General features: G+C 37.7%; 1 protein-coding gene across 5 annotated transcripts in view; it reads left to right on the top strand.

The window, feature by feature from the left end:
• ZFP37 (ZFP37 zinc finger protein) overlaps window positions 1–26,322 on the top strand; it is an 84,261-nt gene that overhangs the window by 5,093 nt on the left and 52,846 nt on the right. For 4 of the 5 annotated variants that reach the window (XR_015132142.1, XM_086316000.1, XM_086316002.1 and 1 more), the window contains exons 2-3: window positions 654–780; window positions 1,091–1,225. Coding sequence is in view for 4 of the 5 variants with exons in the window: in XM_086316000.1 (XP_086172126.1) it covers window positions 654–780; window positions 1,091–1,225 (262 nt within the window). In the remaining variant the exon portion in view is untranslated. Of the gene's footprint in view, window positions 1–653; window positions 781–1,090; window positions 1,226–9,285; window positions 11,867–26,322 lie in introns of those variants that run through there. The other variant, XM_086315999.1, reaches the window with a different exon arrangement.

Here is a 26,322-nt window from a genome sequence, read left to right as displayed (position 1 = left end):
CATAATTGATTTTTTGGCTGCTCATAAAAACCAAGGGTCTCCATTCTTCTACCTCAGAACTCTATATCCATAGTGTTTAGTTATAAAGATGAAGACTGATTCTAACATGTTTGTTTGTTGTAATTGTCTTTCTGTCTCATAATCATATGGTGTTTTTTCAAAGTACCTTCGACTGAATGGCGTATAACAGCAGAAGTTGATTTCTGACAGTGCTGGAGGCTACATGTCTGAGAGCACTTTGGGATCTGGTGACGGCCGTCTTTCGGTTTCAGACTCTCATTAGATCCTTACTTGGCAGAAAGAGCAGAGAGAGGAAGCACATTCTCTCATAACACTTATAAGGGCACTATTCCCACTCATGAAAACCCTCTCTCATAACCTCATCTAATTCTAATTTTCTCCCAAAGGCCCTCTCTCCTAATATCATCACATTGGAGGGCAAGGTTTCAATCATGAATTGGAGGGACACGTTCATTCCATTATAGGGACATTTCTTAACGTGGTTTTTGCCTCTCAAAAACAAAAGTGAGTGAAAAAATAACTTTATGACAAACAGTGAATGGACAAGGTAGGAACAAGTAATTATTATCTTGTCCAGATCTCTCACTGATGTGGATAACATTAGACTGAACTAGGAATGTGCTGTTTTACAGGGATCGGTAACATTCAATGATGTGACTATGGCCTTTACCAGGAAGGAATGGGAGCAACTAGATCCTGCTCAGAAAAGCCTGTACAAGGATGTGATGCTGGAGAATTACAGCAACCTAGCCTCAATGGGTAAGGACAGTTCCTTTGTAATTCAAACTATACTTACTGTGATGCCTTCTCTCTGATGCCCTTGATAAGTTTATCCTCGATTTTTATGAATCAAAGAGTTGTAATCCCTTTGGGTACTAAGCAGAATACGTGTGATCCTGCCTTGAAAATGGAGGATCTACTCAGATGGGGTTTGTGGGCATTGCACTGTGAAATTTCTGAAGCAACGTATTCTTTTATCCTTTACAAGCTCTGAAACTCAGATGTTAGGGATTGATTTCTGGGATATTTGTTGTTCTAACACTCAATTTCTGTCTTTTCTCATGAGTAGGGTATCAGGCTCTCAAACCAGACATGATATCCAAGTTGGAAAAAGGAGAAGAGCCATGGCTAGGGAAGGGGAAAGGAAGCAGACAAGGTGGCTCGAGTGAAATATCAAGAACCAAAGAAATAGGAGCCAATGGAAGTAAGTTCCTAGTTTCTTGATGATAACTTTGGATTTCTTTCTTTCTCCCACACTTTTATTATTTACTTTTAAAAATATATATATCTTTTCTTTCTACTGAAGTATAGTTGATTTACCATGTTAGTTTCAGGCATATAGCAAAGCAATTCAGTTATCATCTATCTATCTATCTATCTTTTTTTTAAAAGATTCTTTTCCCTTGTAGGTTATTACAAATTACTGAGTAAAGTTCCCTGTGCTACATAGTAGGTCCTGGTTGGTTTTCTGTATTATATATAGCAGTATATTTATGTTAATCCCAAATTCCTAAATTATCCACCACCCCCCCCCCTTTCTCTCTTTGGTCTGTTAGGTCTGTTTATGTTTTGTATAGTTCATTTGTATCTTTTTTTTTTTTGGATTCCACATATAAGCAGTATCAGGTGATGCTTGTCTTTCTCTGTCTGGTTTACTTCACTTAGTGGGATCGTCTCTAGTTCCATCCATGTCGCCACAAATGGCATTATTTCATTCTTTTTATTGGGTGAAAATTCTGTTGTATAAATATACCACGTCTTCTTTGTCTATTCATCTGTTGATGGAAATTTAGGTGCTTCCCTGTCTTGGCTGTTGTAAACAGTGCTGCAGGGAACATTGAGGTGCATGTATCTTTGCTCATTACGTCTTTCTCTAGATGTATGCCCAGGAGTGGGACTGCGGGATCATATGGTAGCTCTATTTTTAGTTTCTTAAGAAACTTCCATATAGTTTTCCATAATGGCTGTACCAATTTACATTCCCACTAACAGTGTTGGAGGGTTCCTTTTTCTCAACATCCTCTGTAGTATTTGTTATTTGTAGATTTTTTTTTTGATGATGGCCATTCTCACTGGTGTGAGGTGGTACCTCATTGTGGTTTTGATTTGAATTTCTCTAATAATTAGTGATGTTAAGGATCTTTTCATATGCCACCTGTATGTATTCTTTGGAGAAATATCTATTTAGATCTTCTGTCCATTTTCTTGATTGAGTTGTTTGGTTTTTTTGATACCAAGCTATATGAGCTGTCTGAATATTTTGTAGATTAAGCCCTTGTCAGTCGCATCATTTGCAAAAATTGTATCCTGTTCCATAGGTTGTTTTTTTGTTTTATTTATGGTTTCCTTTGCTGTGCAAAAACTTTTAATTTGGTCCCAGTTGTTTATATTTTTGGTTTTATTTCAATCTTTACTCTAGGAGAAAGTCCATAAAGAGATCACTGCAGTATGTCAAAGAGTGTTCTGCCTGTGTTTTCCTCTAGGAGTTTTATAGTATTTGGTCTTCTTCCCATTTTGAGTTTATTTTTGTATGTGGTGTTAAAGATGTTCTAAATTCATTCTTTTACATGTATCTGTCCAGTTTCCCCAGTACCACTTATTGAAAAGACTCTCTTTTCTCCATTGTACATTCTTGCCTCCTTTGTCATATATTAATTAACCACAGGTGCCTGGGTTTGGAATTCTTCAAAGAAAATTTGTTCTGAAATTCTTCTTAAAGGTTTTAAGGGTCTTAAAGACCCTTCTTTATTAACCGGGAAGTAGCAGTAGGAAAATATCAAAATCTCCCGGGGGAATGGGAGTTCAAAGATTCTCTAACCTTGGAGATTCTAATATGTCTTCCTTCTGTGACCCTGCCCACATGGGAAGTCCTCATATGAGATTCACTATAGTTGTGAGCCAGTGTGGTTTACGGGAATTTGCTTATACCACTTGTATCAGTCAACTTAGGCTAAGTTATGCCCCATTAAAGAAAGAGCCCCCCCCACCTCCCTAAATCTTAGTGGACTACAAAAAGAAAGTTTTGTTTCTTGCTCAAGCTGCAGTCCTTTCCCACATTACCTTGTGACCTACACTGAAAGCGCAGTCCCTATTTGGCAAATTCTGATCTCATTACAGAGGGAAAGAAGGAGTGGAACCATATGATGAGTTAAAAAATCACTGGATGTGGTAGATATCTCTTTCTTCTTAACATTTTATTGGTTCTTTAGTCAGAGCAGGTCACCTTTCCACTCCCAAATTCAACTGGGTAGGAATGGGAGGATTAAATGGTCATGCAGTGGGGCTGGGAGGAGTAATCTACAAGGAACAATAATGCAGTCTGCTACACTACTTGGGTTATGTTAGGAAAAATGGTGAAAAACAGAGCTCTAAACCTTGGGCACCAGACAATCAGATGCCTAACTGACCCATCCATATATAGCCATCTTTCCTAATCTAGACTTTCCATTGCTCAGTTTTGAGAAAGAGCAGTGAACCCTTTTAACTGTTTTTTTAGCTAATCCCATTCCTGCTTACTCTTGCAATCCCATGGACTGCAGCCCGCAAGCCTCCTTTGTCCATGGGATTCTCCAGACAAGAATACTGGAGTAGGTTGCCATTTCCTTCTCCAGGGGATCTTCCTGACCCAGAAATCAAAACCAGGTCTTCTGCATTGCAGGCAGATTCTTTACTGACTGAGCTGTGAGGGGAGACTTTACCTCTCTAAAGCAATGCTTTTAAAAATCATCCCCCTTTTCCTAATATCCTCAGCTTTTCCACCTTTGTTCACCCACACTCTGAGACCCCATAGTATCAATTTTCTCTCCTTAGGTATTTAGACATTCTTAGATCTGTCTTCTTTCCAAATCTCTTGGCGTGATGCTCCTGCCCCTCATTACTTTCCATTTCCCCACTTTCTCTGTGAAATGCTCTAGACCCATGGTCTATACCACCATCATTATTTCCATTTCCTCCCTAACCCTTGCAGTTCAGTTAAGTTCAATTCAGTTGCTCAGTCATTTCCAACTCTTTGAGACCCCATGGACTGCAGTATACCAGGCTTCCCTGTCCATCACCAACTCCCGGATCTTACTCAAACTCATGTCCGTCGAGTCAGTGATGCCATCCAACCATCTCATCCTCTGTCATCCCCTTCTCCTTCTGCCTTCAGTCTTTCCAAGCTCATCAGGGTCTTTTCAAATGAGTCAGTTCTTCCCATTAGATGGCCAAAGTTTTGGAGTTTAAGCTTCAACATCAGTCCTTCCAATGAATATTCAGGACTGATTTCCTTTAGGATGGACTGGTTGGATCTCCTTGCATTCTAAGGGACTCTCAAGAGTCTTGTCCAACACCACAGTTCAAAAGCATCAATTCTTCAGCACACAGCTTTCTTTATAGTTCAACTCTCACATCCATACATGACTACTGGAAAAACCATAGCTTTGACTAGACAGACCTTTGTCGGCAAAGTAATATCTCTGCTTTTTAATAAGCTGTCTAGGTTGGTCTAACTTTTCTTCCAAGGAGCAAGTGTCTCTTAATTTCATTGCTGCAGTCACCATCTGCAGTGATTTTGGAACCCAAAGAAATAAAGTCTCTCACTGTTTCCACTGTTTCCCCATCTATTTGCCATGGAGTGATGGGACCAGATGCCATGATCTTAGCTTTCTGAATCTTGTCCAGACAAAGCTCTAATTCCTTGTCTTATATTTTACCTCCTTACAGGATAGCTCTTTCTCAGATGATCAGAAATTGAAAGCTTTATCTTTCTTTCTAAATTAGAGCTTCCTCTCACCTTCCCTGTTTTTATCAGTGTCAAATTTTAGGCTTGTCTACCATGGAATTCCCATGAACCTTTGCTCTCTGTGCTCTCTTTTACTATTCTTTCCTTAGTTCCTGTTTTTTTTTTTTTTTCTCAATTCTGACTGACATCACTCAAATCAGATTCATATTATCCCATTCCTAAATTGCTCCAATTCTTAGGTAGACTTCCTAACTTCCCCCCTTTAGAAAAATAATTCATCTTAGATGTTGCCACCAAACGTTAAAACATACAGTTATTATATACCACTACAGTCTCCCAAAAAAGGAAGGGCAAGAAAGGCCTTCTCCATTCCCAAAGAAAGGCAATTCTAAAGAATGTTCAAACTACTGCACAATTGCACTCATCTCACACTCTAGCAAAGTAATGCTGAAAATTATCCAAGAGAGGCTTCAACAGTACATGAAATGAGAACTTCCAGATGTTCAAGCTGGATTTAGAAAAGGCAGAGGAACAGAGATCAAATTGCCAACATTTGTTGGATCATGGAAAAAGCAAGAAAATTCCAGAAAAACATCTACTTTTGCTTTATTGACTACACCAAAGTCTTTGACTGCATGGATCACAACAAACTGGAAAATTCTGAAAGAGATGGGAATACCAGACCACCTGACCTGCCTCCTGAGAAATCTGTATGCAGATCAGGAAGCAACAGTTAGAACCAGACATGGAACAATGGCCTGGTTCCAAATTGGGAAAGGAGTCTGTCAAGGCTGTATATTGTCACCCTGCTTATTTAACTTCTGTGCAGAGTACTTCAGGCTTCCCTGATAGCTCAGTTAGTAAATATCATGACATCTGGTCCCATCACTTCATGGCAAATAGATGGGGAAACAATGGAAACAGTGACAGATTTTATTTTCTTGGGCTCCAAAATCACTGCAGATGGTGACTGCCGCCATGAAATTAAACAACGCTTGCTCCTTGGAAGAAAAGCTATGACAAACCTAGGCAGTATATTAAAAAGCAGAGACATCACTTTACCGACAAAGGTCTGTATAGTTAAAGGTATGCTTTTTCCAGTAGTCATGTATGAATGTGAGAGTTGGACCATAAAGAAAGCTGAGCATCGAAGAATTGATGCTTTTGAATGTAGTGTTAGAGAAGATTCTTGAGAGTCCCTTGGACTGCAGGGAGATCCAACCAGTCCATCCTAAAGGAAATCAATCCTGAATATTCATTGGAAGGACTGATGCTGAAGCTGAAACTCCAGTACTTTGGCCACCTGATGGGAAGAACTGACTCATTAGAAAAGACCTGATGCTGGGAAAGATTGAAGGCGGGAGGAGAAGGGGAAGACAGAGGATGAGATGGTTGGATGGCATCACTGATTCAATGGACATGAGTTTGAGCAAGTTCTGGGAGTTGGTGATGGACAGGGAAGCCTGGCGTGCCGCATTTCATGGGGTCACAAAGAGTCAGACACGACTGAGCAACTGAACTGAACTGAATAGCCCCCAAATTAGCAGAATATCCATAATATCTTTTTAAGTTTCTTCTAACTCTGAATTTTCAAGACTCCGTGAATTTCTCAAGGCTGGAGGGACCAGTCTGTCAAATGATGAATGAAGAGAATTCATAGTTTTTGATTCCTCCACTCATGGCTCCAGTTTTGACTATCTTTACTTTTCTCGCTGATGCTTGGTGTTACAACTGAAAAATATTCCTAAGTCATTTAATATGTGCTTTTTTGTCATTGCTGTAGTGACTCTATTCTTGGTTCAAGTTCTTACTATTATCCTTGGAGGTTCTTCAAGGAAGGACTATTTTCTGTTCCCTCCAATGATTGTTGGTTCTAGTGAGTTCCATGCTTCGGTTTCTGAAGTTACGGTAATTTTAGCTTAAAATTTATGTCTTAATTACTGTCTCAAATTCAGGACAGGCTTATAGCCTTAATTATGTGCTCTGCCAGACCAGACTCCCCTAGTATTATCCTACCATTATGCCAGTTAACTAGTTAAGAGTCTCCTCTCCTCCCCCATGGTAAATTTCTCTTGTGGTGATGTGTATCTTTTTCAACTGTCAGTTGGGACCAGCCAAATCATCATTGTAAGAGGTTCTTATAATGTTATACCTCAAGAGGAAAGGTCTGAGTTTTGATCCCTTTCTTCCCAAAAGGCAATTTGCCTCCATCTCTCCCAGCATCTTTGGGCATTGGAAGATACAGCCTTTGTCATGCTACAGAAAAGTTCTTGTTATACTTTTTCTCTCAGGATGCTTGCATCACTTAAAATTTCCTAAATGAAAAAGCAGCTGGCAACTCCAGTTCTTCCTACTATGTCTATACCACTACTTTATGTATACTTATAAAAATTGATCTACTCTATGGGAATGAATCTCTTAAAAATTCTCCATAAAAGCAATGATATTTCCCAGCTATATATTCAAACACCATAACTCCTTTCTATTTGAACCCAGTTTTTACTTTATCCATGTAATGTTCTTTCACTACTAAAATGACTATTTACTTTTTATCTTTTTTCTCCCTGAAATCATGGGGACTCTTATATGTGTTTCTCCCTTTGAGTCTCTTTAATTCCTATCCTGAAGCTTTTTCTGTTTTTTCCATGTCCATAGTTGATAAAGGCCACCCCCAAAATGGTGGTCCTAGATCCTAAGTTGTTTGGTTTTTACATATGTAGTGTCCATATCTAGCTAACAGAAGTCTTCAAGCTTCAACTCTAAGTTCTTAGGAAAATTGTTGGATAGCTAGGGTTGATGTTTACTGTTGTCCAATCAGTTGCTTTCAACCAGAAGTTGGATCATATACTAAAAACATATTACTGCTGCTTACATCTGTCAGTTTGAGTTTGGTCTCAGAGAACAGAAGCCTGGGTTGAGAAGATAGCTCAAAATGTATAATTGTATAGTGTATGGAGGAAAGAACGTGAGCAATTGCTTAGAGTTGGGAATTAGCTTAAAATTTATAATTGGCAATTAGAGTGACCTGACAGGAAGGTGTGCTCCATAGCAAACTATTGGAAAACAAGTGTTTGTGTACACTACAAATCCAATGTCATAAAGTTTATTTGCCAGTCTCATCACTGTGAATTTTATAATATGGTAAAAGCATCAAGTAACTCAGAGAAGGAGCTTCCCCAGTGGCTTAGTGGTAAAGAATCTGCCTGCAATGCAGGAAATGCAGATGACACAGGTTCAGTCCCTGGGTCGGGAAGAACCCCTGGAGGAGGGAATGGCAACCCAGTCCAGTACTCTTGTCTGGAGAATCCCATGGACAGAGGAGCCTGGTGGGCTACAGTCCATAGCGTTGCAAAGAGTCAGACACACTTTAACATAAGAGTCAGATGTGTTTTAGTACAGGAATGCCATTATTATATTAATCATAGGTGGGAGCAGTAGAACATCCTTTTCTACTTAATCCCTCAGACACCTATATTCAGTACTGTTTGATGAGCTTACTTATTTTCTCTTATTTTGGCTCTTTGGGGAGCAATAACAAAATTTTACTTGTGCTATCCTAAGTAAATGGAGGAATTTATTATAAGGCCTTTGTAACCTAAGGGATGGTACTTGAGCCAGGGACTAGAGCCAGTACTGGAAAGCCATTAGGAATTGGGATTGTGTAAACAATCTCTTTGAGAACACATGATCTTACATCTGTGCTTTTCTGTGGATATATGCTTTATTCTTTGTGCTGATGAACTTTCAGTTTACATGGGAAGGATATGGCTTTATAATACTTGTCTAGTATCATTTTAAAATTTATCACCCAGTGGAAACTGACTAGAGTCCAAATTTTTACAAGGTATACTCTAATTGGACATCTTGGCTTGAGCCAGATGTCCCTGACTGTGACTAAGGAGATTTGGATGAATATAGTATAGGCTGTTGGAGACAAGCACTATGCATGAATTTGAAGTTATTAATGCTGGGAAGTTTGGGCAGAGGAGAGACTTCAAAAAGTGTCAGCTAAAATTACAAGCTCTTTTAGCTTCATCTCTTTTTTATTTGCTGCTTTTTGTGTTTATTTCATCTTTTATCCCAGGTTGCAAGGTCGTATTTATAAACAGTCAAAGTTTTTTCTAATCACCATTGTCAGTTTTCTTTTTCTGTCTTTACTACAGCACTTTCCCTCTCAAGTCCAAAATGACAGGAATATTTGCACTCGATATTTCATTCACTTTGGGAAACTTTGTTGTTGTTGTTCAGTTGCTAAGTCATGTCTGACTCTTTGTGACCCCGTGGATTGCAGCATGCCAGACTTCTCTGTCCTTCACGATCTCTTGGAGTTTGCTCAAACTCATGTCCGTTGATTCGGTAATGCTATCCAGCCATCTCATTCTCTGTCATCCCCTTCTCCTCCTGCCCTCAATCTTTCTCAGGATCAGGGTATAGGCTCAAGTAAAGATTCAACCCCACAACAGGGCATTTCTCTATAAGTTATATTCAAAAATATGAGAGTGCAAAGATTCACAAGAGTGTCTCATTGAATTTCACTTTAGAAGAAGTCCATCAAGATGATGACCAGCTAAAGAACCACCAGAAATCTCAAAACAAAATCCTTAGGGGAGTTGCATTCAAGAAAACAACTCTGACTAAGAAAAAGAGCCACGAACGTAGTTCATTGCAGAAAAAAAATGTGAGTACAAAATATATTCCTTCAAAAAAAAAGCTTCTTAAATTTGATTCACGTGGAAAGAATTTAGACTTACCTGCTGACCTCAGAAACTGTGCAGAAAAGAAATCTGATATAGCTAAAGAGCATAGGAAATCATTCAATCATAGCTTATCTGATACAAAGAAAGACAAAAATCAAATTGGAAAAAAATGTGAGAAATCATCTACCTATAGCTCATCTAATGGGCCTGACAAAACTCAAACTGACAAGAAATATACTGAACAGGACAAAATTCAAACTGGAGAAGAACATGAGAAATCATCCAGCCATTGTTCATCTCTTACTAAGCATGAAAAAACCCAGAATAAAGTGAAACCCTATGAATGTAATGAATGTGGGAAGGTTCTCAGCCATAAACAAGGACTTGTTGACCATCAGAGAATCCATACAGGGGAAAAACCATATGAATGTAATGAATGTGGGATAGCCTTTAGCCAAAAATCACACCTTGTTGTACACCAGAGAACTCATACTGGAGAAAAACCATATGAGTGTGTTCAGTGTGGCAAAGCCCATGGTCATAAACATGCTCTCACTGACCATCTGAGAGTTCATACTGGGGAAAAGCCCTATGAATGTACTGACTGTGGGAAAACCTTCAGACATAGCTCAAACCTTATGCAACATGTGAGATCTCATACAGGTGAGAAGCCCTATGAATGTAAGGAATGTGGAAAGTCTTTTAGGTATAACTCATCTCTTACTGAACATGTGAGAACACATACAGGTGAAATACCATATGAATGTAACGAATGTGGAAAAGCCTTTAAGTATAGTTCATCCCTTACTAAACATATGAGAATTCATACAGGTGAGAAACCCTTTGAATGTAATGAATGTGGGAAAGCTTTCAGCAAGAAGTCACACCTCATTATACATCAAAGAACTCATACTAAAGAGAAACCCTATAAATGTAATGAATGTGGAAAAGCCTTTGGACATAGCTCATCTCTTACTTACCATATGAGAACTCATACAGGTGAAAGTCCATTTGAATGCAATCAGTGTGGGAAGGCCTTCAAACAAATTGAAGGTCTTACTCAACATCAGAGAGTTCATACTGGGGAGAAACCCTATGAATGTAATGAATGTGGGAAAGCTTTTAGCCAAAAGTCACACCTCATTGTACATCAGAGAACTCATACAGGAGAGAAACCCTATGAATGTAATGAATGTGGAAAAGCCTTCAATGCAAAGTCACAACTTGTAATACATCAGAGATCCCACACTGGAGAGAAACCTTATGAATGTAATGAATGTGGAAAAGCCTTCAAACAAAATGCATCCCTTACCAAACATATGAAAACTCATTCAGAAGGGAAATCTCATGAGTGAAATTAGAGTGGGAAATCTGAACAAAAGGTTTTATTTAAACTTATAAGTATTCTGAACTTAAAGGATATTAGAAAGCCTTTAATAAGAAGTCACACCTTGTTATGGATGAGAGAATTTGAAAATGAATCTTCACATAGAAGAAATGGATGGAGAGTTTAAATTTGATACTAAACCTTTTATATAAAATATTGTTATAAATGATCTATATATTCAGACTGAAATATAAAGCTTTTAAAATTGTTAATAAATAACCAGTACACTAGAGAACCAGATTACATATTCTGACAATTCCTGAGTGGCTTGAGTGTTGTGTCTTTAAGCACCATGTATGAGAATTAAGTTTGCATATCTGTTTAGTGCCATGTATAAACGTCTGTGACTGTTGGTATAAGCTTCATCTTTGATGCTATCACACAGGTCTTTGTATTATCAGAAAACTTTATAAGAGGATTATTATTTATATAAAAATGTTAATGCAAAATTAAGAGAAAATGAAAGAAATCAGTTGAGGACATGCAGGTGCCAAAAGGGAATACTATCAAAGATAACATTGTTGGGTGAAATAAGCAGGTTGCTCAACTATGTATATAGTTTGTTCCCATCTATGTACAAAAGGGTGTGTGTGTGTTTGCATGTCTGTCTCTGTGTATGTATATATTAATATGTTTGTATACATGTATTTGTGTGTATGTATGTATGTGTGTATGTGTATATACATTTTTTATGTAAATAGATTGGTTTGAAAAAATACAGAAGAAACTTAGGGGTTGCCTTTGGGCACAGGCGTACAGGAATGAGGTCTGGGATAGGAGAGAGACCTCCTCTTTATTGTATACTGCTTAAATTTTAAAATCATGTACATATATTATTTTCACAATTAAAATCCTTTTAATATGTATAAATCAACACTAATGAAAATTTTCACTGAACCCACTCTGTGATGTGATTTGACTAAGTAAAAGTTTCTAGGCTTATTCATAAATGAGCATATGGTATTAAATTTGATATTGAATTCACAAAGGCTTTTCTTATCAAACATATTCTTTCATTAAAATAATAAATTACAACTATTACTTGGAGCTGTTTCTTTTACTTACTATAATTTTAAAGACTGAAGATGAACTGTGATTGTAGCTGAATAAAAGGGGTTTTCTGAACAATCACTCCACTTTATCTCATATTCAAAGTGCTTTTATACAAATACCTCAATCTGGGGTTTCAAATGTACTGCAACAAATGGCTCTACTTCCTGTTCTTGCCCAATAGCAGACCTTGTGAATAGATCAGTGCACTCTTTCTGAGTGAATCTAGACTTGGCCTCAGAGTATTCTCAAGCATGCATTCTAGAAGGTACTGTTAATCCATTTGGGTTTGCACAGGAAACCTGTTTTGCTATTTTCCTCATGAGTTATAGATTTAAAAATACAGCTGAACTGTTCTAAAATGTAAGTTGTTACACTAAAAACAGTAACATAAGGACAAAAAATGGTTTTGTAATATAAGATAAGAATAATATTTGATATATATGTCATCTTTTACATTTTTCATAGCACATTCACTACATTACCTGATTTGTTCCTCAGAATAAACATGAGTTGGTAAGAAAGACTCTAGTCATGGTCAATACTTCTCAATAAATATTTCAAATAAATAAGTACTGTTCTAGCATAATTATAGATCCTTAATAATATGTGGTTAAATGCTATCTTTGCAAATATTTCCGGTCCCAGCAGCTGCCTACTGACCTCATTTTTTTGAGAATTGAAAGGTATAAATATTTAAAATAGAACTTGTGTTTGTGTGTGTACATGTACACATGCATGTATTGAAAGATCAACTCATGAATATTATGCACTCATTACCAAGTAACTTACGTACTCTCAGGTGAAGACAATGAAATCTGAAAGTCATTTCCATCAGTAATTTATTACCAAATGAAAATCTGGCACTATACACAGAATGAATTCATCACTATCTAGAGCTGTAATAAATCTCACTTTTTAGAAGAATAAAGCAGTTGCATGTATGACCAGATTAACTTTCTTACATCTCTTGGAGAACCCACAATAGTGCCACACCTGGGATGGTCAAGAGTATAGTGTGCCTGAACATTAAAAATGAATGCTGAAATTCGTCCTGTGCAGTAAAAAATGAATTAAAATTTAGCATCAATGAATGAGGAAATAATATTTGAAAACAACTAGAGGCAAACAGTGAAAGAAAATAGACACACAGATGTGAGTCCAAATCAATGATATGGTTGGTTGGGCGTGCATCACAATGGCCTGGAAGGCTTGTTACTAGAAAGACTTTAGAAACAGGCCCCACCCACAAAATTTCTGACTCAGTAAGTTTGTGATCTGGCCTGAGAATTTGCATTTTAAATAAGTTTACAGAAGATGATGATGTTGGTCGGGGACCACACTTTGAGAATCACTAATCTGAATAATTGTTTAAGTACAATTTTAAAATATTTTTAAATGTTCCTGAAATATTTCTTCAATATAAAGAAGAGGAAGGGCATATATCTGTGGAGTTAGTTATTATATTAACAGTTTTAAAACATTTATTTCTTCATGAACTTTTGATCACGTGTATATTATTTGCTGGACACTATTATAAATCTTAGGGACATAGCAGTCAACAAAAAAAGAAGGAAAGAAATCTTGTCCTCAGCTTAATTCTAGAGTGGGAGACAGGCAGTAAATGTAAATATAGTTGCCCCACAGGGGATTGGTTCCAGGACCAGCCAGTTACCAAAATCTGAGAATGCTTAAGTCCTATAGTTGGCCCTATATCCAAGGGCCATATCCAAGAACTCAACCAACCATGGATTGTGTAGTACTGTATATATTTATTGAAAAATATCCATGTATAATTGGACCCATACAGTTCAAACTGTAAGCAAAATATAGAATATGACAGAGGGTGATGAGTGGTATGGCAAAGGACAAAACAGAGAAGGGGAATGCAATTGTAAGAGAATGCAGTTTTAAATTTGATGGTAGTGGTGATGGAGTAAGCTCAATCTCACTTAGTGGTGACACAGTCTTGAAGAGTGCAGAAGCAAGTCATATATATATGATGAAAGAGCTTTCCAGACATACATGTTTTAGAATCTGAAGGTGTGGAAAGATAAAGATGCTGAACATACAGAAGAGGAAAAAGTAAGAAAATTTTCCATTAAATCAAAAATTTTAAATAATCAGGTTTGCAAGAGAGGTAGAAAGCAAGATCTCTCTCTCTCTCTCTCTCTCTCTGTCTTTCTAATGGGAGAGCACACAAACAAGCAGTTTATTTATTTAAGTCAGAAGCAAGACAGAAATACATACTCCGAGAAAAAGGGTATGGGCATCCTCTCTGATGAGGAGGAGCATAGTAAAGAGGTAATTTTCATTTTTATTTTTAAAGGATTTCATTTTCCCAGTTAGACATTTGAAAAAAAAATCTTTTTTTTTTGGCTGAGACAAATGGTTTGCAAAAAAAAAAAGATCTCTCATACAGTGCTTTTCGTAGTCAAGTTAGTACAACCTATTTAAATGTAAATCTGACAGTGTACACTGCACTCCTACTTCCAGGAATCTCTTCTATGATACACAGTTAAGGTGTAATATAGTGATCACAGAATACAGAGAAGTTGGATAAAGCAGTCAATTGCCAATTAATTGATTAAATAAAGTATGACACCCTCATTAGATAGAATTTGATGTGGCAGAGGAAGATAACTTGAGAGAAAACACACAGTTGGCTTTTTTTTTTTTTTTTTTTAACATGAAAAACCACAAGACTGAGTTTATAGCAACCTCAGCTACTGGAAAATGAGGAGAGAATCCCAGAAAAGAGGCACGAAGAGGGAGGACCTCAGATTATGTGAATAAACTGCCCTAGTCTCCGGCTGACCGTGAACCATGCATGGTGGCACAACTATCTTTTTGTCTTTTGAACTGAGCTTTCTTTTGCGCTGCTACTGCAGAGAAAGAGTTTAAAGTTTGAGTTCAACAATGTTAATTACTTGATAAAAGCATTAACACTCCTCCAAGAAATATACAAAATCCTGAATTGTCATGATTTATCACTCACAATATCTAGGATACAAGAAAATTCAGATTAGGAAAATGTGACCCCATTTCAAGAAAACAACCAACCCAGAAATTGGAATAGCAAATGAGGATATTATTATAGATATTATAACTATGCTTAATGAAATAAAATATGCTCCAAATGAATAAAGATTTTTTAACTCAAGGAAGAAATGGAAATGAAAGAAAAACCAAAATAAAATTCTAGAACTGAAAACACAATGTCTGAAATTTAAAATTCACAAGATAAATGTACCAAATGTAAATTACAGGGAAAAGAGTCACTGCCTTGAAATAGATCCGTAGAAATGATCAAACAAGTGAGAGAAAAATGATGACAAGACATTAACCTGCGACCTGTGGGACCAAAAAAAAAAAAGTCTTACATCTATGTAGATGAACTCCCAAAAGGAGAGTGAGGAGAGAATGGGACATACTAAATATTTGAAGATATAATGGCTATTTCCCCAAGCTTGGTAAATGATATACTGATTTGAGAATCTTGGCAAACTCCTAATAGGATAAAAATGAAGAAAACCATGATTAGAAACATCCTAAACACACTTGAAGATAGAAATAAAATCTTGAAAGCCAGAGAAGAAAATGACACATTTTATGTGATAAAAACAGTTTTAATGATTGGTGACTTGTCATCAAAAACTGTGGAGGCCAGAAGACAACAGTGGATCAGTATCCTTAAAATGCTGCAGAAAAACAAACAAAAACCTTCAACCTCAACCTCGAATTCAATAGCCAGCAAATATATCCTTTAGAAAATGGAGGTGAAATAATGACATTTTAGATAAATGAATTAAGAGAATTTATCCCCAAATACCATAAATTTCTTTAGACTGAAGGGAAATAATACCAGATGGAAACTTGGTTCTTCAAGGAAGCATTAAAGAACATCAGAAATGGCAAATATAGAAGACTATTCTAACCTGTTGCTGCTGCTGCTGGTGCTGCTGCTAAGTCGCTTCAGTCGTGTCCGACTCTGTGCGACCCTATAGACGGCAGTCCACCAGGCTCCGCTGTCCCTGGGATTCTCCAGGCAAGAACACTGGAGTAGGTTGCCATTTCTTTCTCCAATGCATGAAAGTGAAAAGTGAAAGTGAAGTCGCTCAGTCCTGTCCGACTTGTAGTGACCCCATGGACTGCAGCCCACCAAGCTCCTCCATCCATGGGATTTTCTTTAAAATACGTAGGGTTATTTAAAACAAAGTTTATAATAAATAAAATTATTATTATTATTTTTAAGGGCTTCCCTGGTGGCTCCCTGGTAAAGAGTCTGCCTGCTAATGCAGGAGACACAAGTTTGACCCCTGATCTGGGAAGATCCCACATGCTGCACAGCGTCTAAGCCCATGCGCCACAACTACTGAATCCACCTGCCACTGTTAATAAGATATCCCTTATTAATTTGAAAAAATCCTTTTTATCCCTAGTCTAAGAGGTTTCTTTTTGCTTTCTTATCGTGAAAGCATATTGAATTTTATCAAATGCTTTTTTCTACATCTATGGCATATGGTTTTTCCTTTTATTCTTTTAGTAGTTTTATTTCCTGACTTTTAAACATTAATCCAACTTACATTCCTGACATAAACTCTGCTTTTTCATATGTTATTTTTATATGTTGTTGTGTAGCTCATTCCTGTTGAGTAATCTGGTTTGAATATTGTAAACTCTTTGGCCTTCCTATTATCTGATCTCTTTCTCCTCAAGTCAGTGAACCCCTGGGCTCTCTTTGAAATATTCTTCCCTGAGAATTTATCCTGAAGTCTTCCTCCAGGATGCAGACTGGGGCAATTGTAGAGCTCACTGGATCTATTTTTCAAGCATCATGGTTCTGTACTGTTATTCAGTGTCTTAAAACCACTGTTTTATATGTTTTTGTCCAGTTTCTAAGTTCTTTAAGCTAAGAGGATGAATCCAGTTTCTTTTATTCCATCATGGATGGTTGTGTAATTCTTAACCTCCAACCCCACTCCCCTAACAGGATGTTTAAGAATGGAGTGATCACATTTATTTTCAACTTCAACTTCATCTGAAACTTAAAATACAAAAAATTGCCCAAATTTTTCTGTAAAGAACACTCACAGAGAATTTCTCTACATGATAAACTTATGTAAAAAACAACAGTAATTAGTGTAGTATCGTATTGGGATAGGAGTAGCTTAGTAGTAAAAAAAAAAAAAAAAAAGGCTGAGATATATATATATATATATATCTCAGCTTGGACAATGCAGATTTGGACTGCATAGGTCCACTTATATGCAGATCTTTTTTCTATAGTAAATGCTACTTGATATATGGTTGTTAAATCTGTGGATGCAAAAACTAATACAACTTGGCAAGTGTGAAATTATCCTAAAGGGAGTTAATTGTGTGATGCAAATTTGTGAAGGTCTTAGATATTGTTATCTTATTAGTTCTAGCCCCACAATAAACTCCACCTGCTTACTGAGATAAACAGACCTAGCTAATATTTGATGCTGATCTCTTCTCCTCCAGGTTATGTATGAATAGGAACAGACTACCATTTTTTGCATCTCTCTAACATCTGTTTTTTTCTGTGTTCTGTTACCATCACTTTTTGATTGATCCATATTTCTATACATGTACTGCTGCCATCAATAGGGTTGTAATCATGTCCATTTATGCATGACTACTTATGATACCTATACACTTTCTGTTATCTCTTGTGTATAGTTTATGTTTCTATATTTATAGTAGATAGATTTATTACTTTCAGTGTTTTTAATAGGAAAACTTCTGCATTGCTTCTGTATACTCTCACCAGATACATAGTAGGTACCAAATAAGTATTTTTGGTCACTCTTGAATTTAGAACTTTAGAACCCTGAACTCTTTTTGAACAACTTCCTAGCCCTAGCCCTTTACTTTGTCATTTTGAGTCGTTCACTTTACTCTTTCTTTCATAAGTAGTTGCATGCATGAGCCCTTTGTAAGCAGGTATTTGTTTGGTGTTCTGGGAACCAGTGGCATTGAAAGGTGTGCCAGTGGAACTTTATCTTGTGGTAATGAAAAGAATCAGGCCATTGTCAGATACTATATAAGGAAGTGATAACAGTTTTAGGAGTTTTGTCTCATTGGTTAAGTATAGCTTTGTAGTTACTATAGATTACCATGACTTTTGGAGAAGGAAATAGCAAACCATTCTAGTATTCTTGCCTGGAAAATCCCATGGAGAGGAGCCTGGCAAGCTACAGTCCATGGGATTGCAAAGTGATGACAGAAGCAACTTAACACACACACACACCAAGGCTTTTCCCTCAAATGTCAGTGTATGGGATTATGGTATTTACAGGTACTTATCTGAGCTGGTCTTTGAGTTTAGGGACCAGAGATCTTAAATTTTATTTGTGCATGGAGACAAGGTATAAGGTATTTCCTTTATTAATAAACAGTCAATTGCTTCTTTCTTCAAAATACTGTACACAGATAACTTAATTATGTTGCCTTAACGGCAACAACATTCCTATATTTCAGAGTTCCTGAAGACAACTTAAGACACAATTTTGAGATCCATCATAAACACCCAAGCCCATATCCTTCACCAAGATTATTAGCATCAGCTTTTTAAATCAAATATTATCTTCTAAGTAGGAAAGTGAAAGTAAAAGTTGCTTAGTCACGTCTGACTCTTTGCGACCCCATGGACTTAGTCCATGGAATTCTCCAGGCCAGAATACTGGAGTGTGTAGCCTTTCCCTTCTCCGATGGATCTTCCTGACCCAGGAGTTGAACTGGGGTCTCCTGCATCACAGGTGGATTCTTTACCAACTGAGCTATGAGGGAAGCTAAGTAGAAAGAACCGTATTAATAGATAACAGAGGGAAAAAATGGAGAAATGTAACAAAATACTTAGCCAAGAAAGAATCAGGTAACTAAGTTACAATCAAGTAGCTAGAAATCTTTGTAAATAATAGTTCATCTGTCCATTGCAATGGTGGTACAAGGTTCTAATTTTAGTGTTGGTAGGAGGTGGTAGACTTGGAAATGCTGGTTCGTGTCCACTGTGCAGAGCCTCCTCTTGCGTGCGTGCTAAGTATCCTCAGTCACATCCGACTCTGCAACCCCATGGACTGGAGAAGGAAATGACAGCCCACCCCAGTAGTCTTGCCTGGAGAATCCCATGGATGGAGCCTTCTCTTATCTGTGTATAAAACAGTTTGCCTAGTAGGAGCAGCATTCAACTTCATTTCTCACGTATCTTAGTGATCTCAGAGGAAAGGATAGTCCTCTTTCATTAATGAGTCTCTCTGTTTGTTCCCTAGACTCAGTTTTTTTCTATTTGTTTTAGGACCTTGATTTAATGATTATTTCATAATTTAGTCTCTCCTTGTTCTAATTTTAGACATTCAAAATTTTTTTCTTTTATAAGAACATCGTATGTAACAATACTTTTTTATTTACCTTTTAATCTTATTCTCCCCTTTCATTATCAAACTTTTCATACTCCTGCCTAACAGCCTCAATTCTATTCTGCTTTAATCTTCAAATTTAGACTCTGATTATCTGTTTTTAGCTCAGTTGGTAAAGAATCTGCCTGCAATGCAGGAGACTCCAGTTCGATTCCTGAGTTGGGAAGATTCCCTGGAGAAGGGATAGGCTGCCCACTTCAGTATTCTGGCCTGGAGAATTTCATGGACTGTATAGTCCATGGGGTTGCAAAGAGTCGGACATGACTGAGCGACTTGCACTTTGTCTGTTTTTCTACTGAAATTATTTTTAAGGGACCCCTGAACCCTGAATTCTTTCTTGATGGAAGCCTGTTCTTAGTCCTTTCCATGCTCAAGCTTTCTGCTGCATTTGATATTTTGTCTTTGCTTGTGTGACATCACTAGATTACTTTCTGTTTTAATCTCTTTCCAGGTGCTTTTTTTGTTAGTTTCACTTCCTCCCTAGCAGAAATGCATGTCCTTTTAAGGTTTATATTTTAGTTGTTTATTTCTTATCCCAAAGAATTCATGCATTCTGATATCCTCAAAAATAGTCCTCCCATGTCATTAATTCCCTGATACATCTTTTTCAGCTCACATATCTCATTTGAATTCCCCATAGCTTCCCTGCTTAGAGTATATCTCTGTTTGAATGTCCCACTTCACTTTAGTTCTTTTTTTTTTTTTAATTAATTTTATTTTATTTTTAAACTTTACATAATTGTATTAGTTTTGCCAAATATCAAAATGAATCCGCCACAGGTATACATGTGTTCCCCATCCTGAACCCTCCTCCCTCCTCCCTCCCCATACCATCCCTCTGGGTCGTCCCAGTGCACCAGCCCCAAGCATCCAGTATCGTGCATCCACTTTAGTTCTTTATGGTCAAGTTTTACCACTTTATGGTAAAACGTGAAATCACCAACTTTCTCTCAGTAGCCTCTTTTTCCTTCTTCAGTAGTTCTGTCATTTGTACCACTATTACCTGGCACTATTAGCTCCTTTATTAGTATCAGCACCATTAACTCCAGCTTTCTTGGATAGAAATCAAATATACTTATGAACCTCATTTTCAAGACATTCTTCTTAATCAATGTCAGTACATTTTTGTTTCTTTTTCTTTTTGTGTTTTAGAACACATACTAAATTCTTATGTATTATCCTAATCCAGGCCCATGTCATTTATATAATACTTTCTTTGCTGAATTTGATAGCCTTATTCTGTTATCCATTTTAGATGAAATTAACAAGCACTTCATCTAAAACATAACACATTTATCATATTGCTACTATCACAGGGTACTTCATTTTTCTATGTTCTACTACATTGTATTTCTGTTTGTCAGAAGTTGTTATTATATGATCCTGTTTTATTTTTCCTTTCTTATTTTTACCTCTGCTTTCTGAAGACATATACCTGAATTAGTATCATTGACTCTTTGTCATGTCATGTACTTTTTATATCTTTATCTTTAAAGAATATTATTTTTGGCTGCATCAGGTCTTACTTGTGGCATGCAAGATCTTCATTTGTGGCATTTAGGATCAAAGGTGTATGGGCTCTTTGTTGTGTGTGGGCTTCTCTCTAGTGGTGCATGGGCTCCAGAGCATGGAAGCTCTGTAGTTTGCAGCAGGCAGGCTCTCTAGTTGAGGCTCACTGGCTCAGTAGTTGTGGCACATGGGCTTAGTTGCCTTGCAGAATGTGGGATCTTAGTTCCCTGACCAGGGATTGAACCTGTGTCCCTGGCACTGGAAGGTGAGTTTTTAACTACTGGACCACCAGGGAAGTCCTTATATCTTTATCTTTGATTATACTATGACTTTTGTCTCAGTGCTGTCATTTCTTTTACCACACTTATCTATATTAATCTCTCCTTTAAACTACCATATTAATCTGAACCTATACTGTATTAAATCACTGCAGATGGTGACTGCAGCCATGAAATTAAAACACGCTTACTCCTTGGAAGGAAAGTTATGACCAACCTAGATAGCATATTGAAAAGCAGAGACATTACTTTGCCAACAAAGGTCCATCTATCAAGGCTATGGTTTTTCCTGTGGTCATGTATGGATGTGAGAGTTGAACTATAAAGAAAGCTGAGCACCAAAGAATTGATGCTTTTGAACTGTGGTGTTGGAGAAAACTCTTGAGAGTCCCTTGAACTGCAAGGAGATCCAACCAGTCCATCCTAAAGGAGATCAGTCCTGGGTGTTCATTGGAAGGACTGATGCTGAAGCTGAAACTCCAATACTTTGGCCAACTGATGCGAAGAGCTGACTCATTTAAAAAGACCCTGATGCTGGGAAACATTGAAGGCAGGAGGAGAAGGGGACGACAGAGGATAAGATGGTTGGATGGCATGACTGACTCAATGGACATGAGTTTGAGTAAATTCTGGGAGTTGGTGATGGACATGGAGGCCTGGCGTGCTGCAGTCCATGGGGTCACAGAGTTGGACACGACTGAATGACTGGACTGAACTGAACTGAACTGATGACAAAGCTTGTATGAATTCTGCAGTGATATCATACACAAGGGCCTATTCCATAGGGTAGAGCTCATTACTGGGCAGAATACAAAGGTATGCATTTTCACTTCGTGGGGCTGATGGAACAGATTACCACAAACTAGGTGGCTTAAAACAACAGAAATGTATTGTCTCAGTGATGTGGAGCATCTTTTTATGTGTTTGTTAGCCATCTGTGTGTCTTCTTTGGAAAAATGTCTGTTTAGTTCTTTGGCCCATTTTTTGGATTGGGTTGTTTATTTTTCTGGTATTGAGCTGCATGAGCTGCTTGTACATATTTGAGATTAATTCTTTGTCTGTTGCTTTGTTTGCTATTGTTTTCTCCCATTCTGAAGGATGTCTTTTCACCCTATTTATAGTTTCCTTAGTTGTGCAAGAGCTTTTAAGTTTAATTAGGTCTCATTTATTTATTTTTGCTTTTATGCAAATTTTGCCTTGGAGTAGAGAATGAAGCAGGGCAAAGACTAATAGAGTTCTGCCAAGAGAACGCACTGGTCATAGCAACACCCTTTTCCAGCAACACAAGAGAAGACTACACATGGACATCACCAGATGGTCAACACTGAAATCAGATTGATTATATTCTTTGCAGACAAAGATGGAAAAGCTCTATACAGTCAGCAAAAACAAGACTGGGAGCTGACTGTGGCTCAGATCATCAACTCCTTATTGCCAAATTCAGACTGAAATTGAAGAAAATGGAGAAAACCACTAGACCATTCAGGTATGACCTAAATCAAATCCCTTATGACTATACAAGTGGAAGTGAGAAATAGATTTAATCTTAAGAAATTTTAGATTTCTTAAGTAAGAAATAGATCTGATAGACAGAGTGCCTGATGAACTATGGATAGAGGTTCATGACATTGTACAGGAGACAGAACTCAAGACCATCCCCAAGAAAAAGAAATGCAAAAAAGCAAAATGGTTGTCTGAGCAGGCCTTACAAATAGCTGTGAAAAGAAGAGAAGCAAAAAGCAAAGGAGAAAAGGAAAGATGTACCCATTTGAATGCAGAGTTCCAAAGAACAGCAAGGAGAGATAAGCAAGCCTTCTTCAGTGATCAATGCAAAGAAATAGAGAAAAACAATATAATGGGAAAGACTAGAGATCTCTTCAAGAAAATTAGAGATACCAAGGGAACATTTCATGCAAAGATGGGCTCAATAAAGGATAGAGATGGTATGGACCTAACAGAAGCAGAAGATATTAAGAAGAGGTGGCAAGAATACACAGAAGAACTGTACAAAAAAGATCTTCATGATCCAGATAATCACAATGGTGTGATCACTCACCTAGAGCCAGACATCCTGGAATGTGAAGTCAAGTGGGCCTTAGGAAGCATCACTATGAACAAAGCTAGTGGAGGTGATGGAATTCCAGTTGAGCTAAAAATCCTAAAAGATGATGCTGTGAAAGTGCTGCACTCAATATGCCAGCAAATTTGGAAAACTCAGCAGTGGCCCAGGACTGGAGGTCAGTTTTCATTCCAATCCCAAAGAAAGGCAATGCCAAAGAATGCTCAAACTACCACACAATTGCACTCATCTCACACGCTAGTAAAGTAATGCTCAAAATTCTCCAAGCCAGGCTTCAGCAATACATGAACTGTGAACTTCCAGATGTTCAAGCTGGTTTTAGAAAAGGCAGAGGAACCAGAGATCACATTGCCAACATCCGATGGATCATTGAAAAAGCAAGAGTGTTCCAGAAAAACATCTACTTCTGCTTTATTGACTATGCCAAAGCCTTTGAGTGTGTGAATCACAGCAAACTGTGGAAAATTCTTCAAGAGATGGGAATACCAGACCACCTGACCTGCCTCTTGAGAAACCTGTATGCAGGTCAGGAAGCAACAGTTAGAACTGGACATGGAACAACAGACTGGTTCCAAATAGGAAAAGGAGTACCTCAAGGCTGTATATTATCACCCTGCTTATTTAACTTATATACAGAGTATCTCATGAGAAATGCTGGGCTGGAGGAAGCACAAGCTGGATTCAAGATTGCCAAGAGAAATATCAATAACCTCAGATATGCAGATGACACCACCCTTATGGTAGAAAGTGAAGAAGAACTAAAGAGCCTCTTGATGAAAGTGAAAGTGGAGAGTCAAAAGTTGGCTTAAAGCTCAACATTCAGAAAACTAAGATTATGGCATCTGGTCCCATCACTTCATGGCACATAGATTGGGAAACAGTGGCTGAATTTATTTTTTGGGCTCCAAAATCACTGCAGATGGTGATTGCAGCCATGAAATTAAAAGACGCTTACTCGTTGTAAGAAAAGTTATGACTTACCTAGACAGCATATTGCAAAGCAGAGACATTACTTTGCCAACAAAGGTCCATCTAGTCAAGGCTATGGTTTTTCCAGTGGTCATGTATGGATTTGAGAGTTGGACTGTGAAGAAGGCTGAGCACTGAAGAATTGATGCTTTTGAACTGTGGTGTTGGAGAAGACACTTGAGAGTGCCTTGGACTGCAAGGAGATCCAACCCGTCCATCCTAAAGGAAATCAGTCCTGAATATTCATTGGAAGGACTGATGCTGATGCTGAAACTCCAGTACTTTGGCCACCTGATAGGAAGAGCTGACTCATTTGAAAAGACCCCGTTGCTGGGAAAGATTGATGGCAGGAGGAGAAGGGGACAACAGAGGATGAGATGGTTGGATGGCATCACTGACTCAATGGACATGGGTTTGGGTGGACTCTGGTAGCTGGTGATGGACAGGGAGGCCTGGCATGCTGCAGTCCATGGGGTTGCAAAGAGTTGGACACGACTGAGTGACTGAACTGAACTGAACTGACTCTGGGAGGTGGGTCATATAGGATTTTGCTGTGATTTATGTCAAAGAGTGTTTTGTCTATGTTTATCCTAGGAGTTTTATAGTTTCTGATCTTACATTTAGATTTTTAATCCATTTTGAGTTTATTTTTGTGTATGGTGTTAGAAAGTGTTCTAGTTTCATTCTTTTACAGGTGGTTGACAGTTTTGTCAGCACCACTTGTTGAAGAGATTGTCTTTTCTCCATTGTATATTCTTGCCTCCTTTGTCAAAGATAAGGTGTCCATAGGTGCGTGGATTTATCTCTGGGCTTTCTATTTTGTTCCATTGATCTATGTTTCTGTCTTTGTGCCAGTAGCATACTGTCTTGATGACTGTAGCTTTGGAGTATAATCTGAAGTCAGGCAGGTTGATTCCTCCAGTTCCATTCTTCTTTCTCAAGATTGCTTTGGCTATTCGAGATTTTTTTGTATTTCCATACAAATTATGAAATTATTTGTTCATTTCTGTGAAAAATACCATTGGTAGCTTGATAGGGATTGCATTGAATCTGTAGATTTCTTTGGGTAATATACTCATTTTCACTATATTGATTCTTCCAATCCATGAACATGGTATGTTTCCTCATCTATTTGTATGATCTTTGATTTCTTTCATCAGTGTTTTATAATTTTCTATATATAGGTCTCTTGTTTCTTTAGGCAGATTTATTCCTAAGTATTTTATTCTTTTCATTGCGATGGTGAATGGAATTGTTTCTTTAATTTCCCTTTCTGTTTTCTCATTGTTAGTGTATAGGAATGCAAGGGATTTTGCTAGGGTCCAGCCCCGGTTGGATCCAGGAATTCCCTCAGGATGACGGCGTCGGCGATTAAGGAATAACAAAGGCTGAGAGATTTATTAGATGCTCAATAATAACTGGTTTACGTGGGAAATCAATAAAGTTCGTGACACCAAACTTGCTCTGACCACGGAGGCCGCAGGCGCCCTCTCGAATAGCGGAAGGTGCCCCACCTTAGGTACCTTCTCGAGTGGGTCTTAGAAGCCCAGGCAAATAAGTGGTTGCAGAGGACCTCCACGCTCCAGATGGAAACTTCAGCCAGAAATTGAGAAAAGGAATGACATGGGGAGACCAAGCTTCGGTGAGCAAGGCCCATAGCTTTATTTTCAACAGGGGCTTTTATACCCTAAGTTGCACATAGAGGATAACAGGGGATGTGAAATCATGCAAAGTCAGCAGTCTTTGATCCTTATTGAAACCAGGGTTTCTTTCCTGCAAATTTATCGTATACAAATGGTTTAGGTGATTTACATCATCTTCTGGCCAGAAGGCCTACTAACATTTTATGACTCTTGACAAAGGTTTGTCAACTGTAAGACTTATTTTCTCTAAGAGTAATTATTTTAAGGTTTGGCGCCATCCTCCGAAGGTGTTAGATAAAGTTGCATTCCTATGGCAGAGGTGCAGTGGGTTTACAACAAAGGAAAGAATTTATTACATTAAGGGTCTAAAGTTGCTAGCACCAAGGCCACTACTTATTTTTTCTACATACCAACTATATTAATTAATATACATTCAAGGATACAATACAGGGGATGTGGAAACTTGGCAGCAAGCATTGGCTCATCAATGAAATCTTTTACTAGTTTTATTCTGACAGTTTCT

Source organism: Bos grunniens, chromosome 8, assembly GCF_055505025.1.
Source record: "Bos grunniens cultivar Pamir isolate PY7600 chromosome 8, Bosgru_T2T1.0, whole genome shotgun sequence".
Taxonomy (NCBI): Eukaryota; Metazoa; Chordata; class Mammalia; order Artiodactyla; family Bovidae; genus Bos; species Bos grunniens.
Note: the sequence above shows the minus strand (reverse complement) of the source record. Positions and strands in the feature narration are given on the sequence as shown.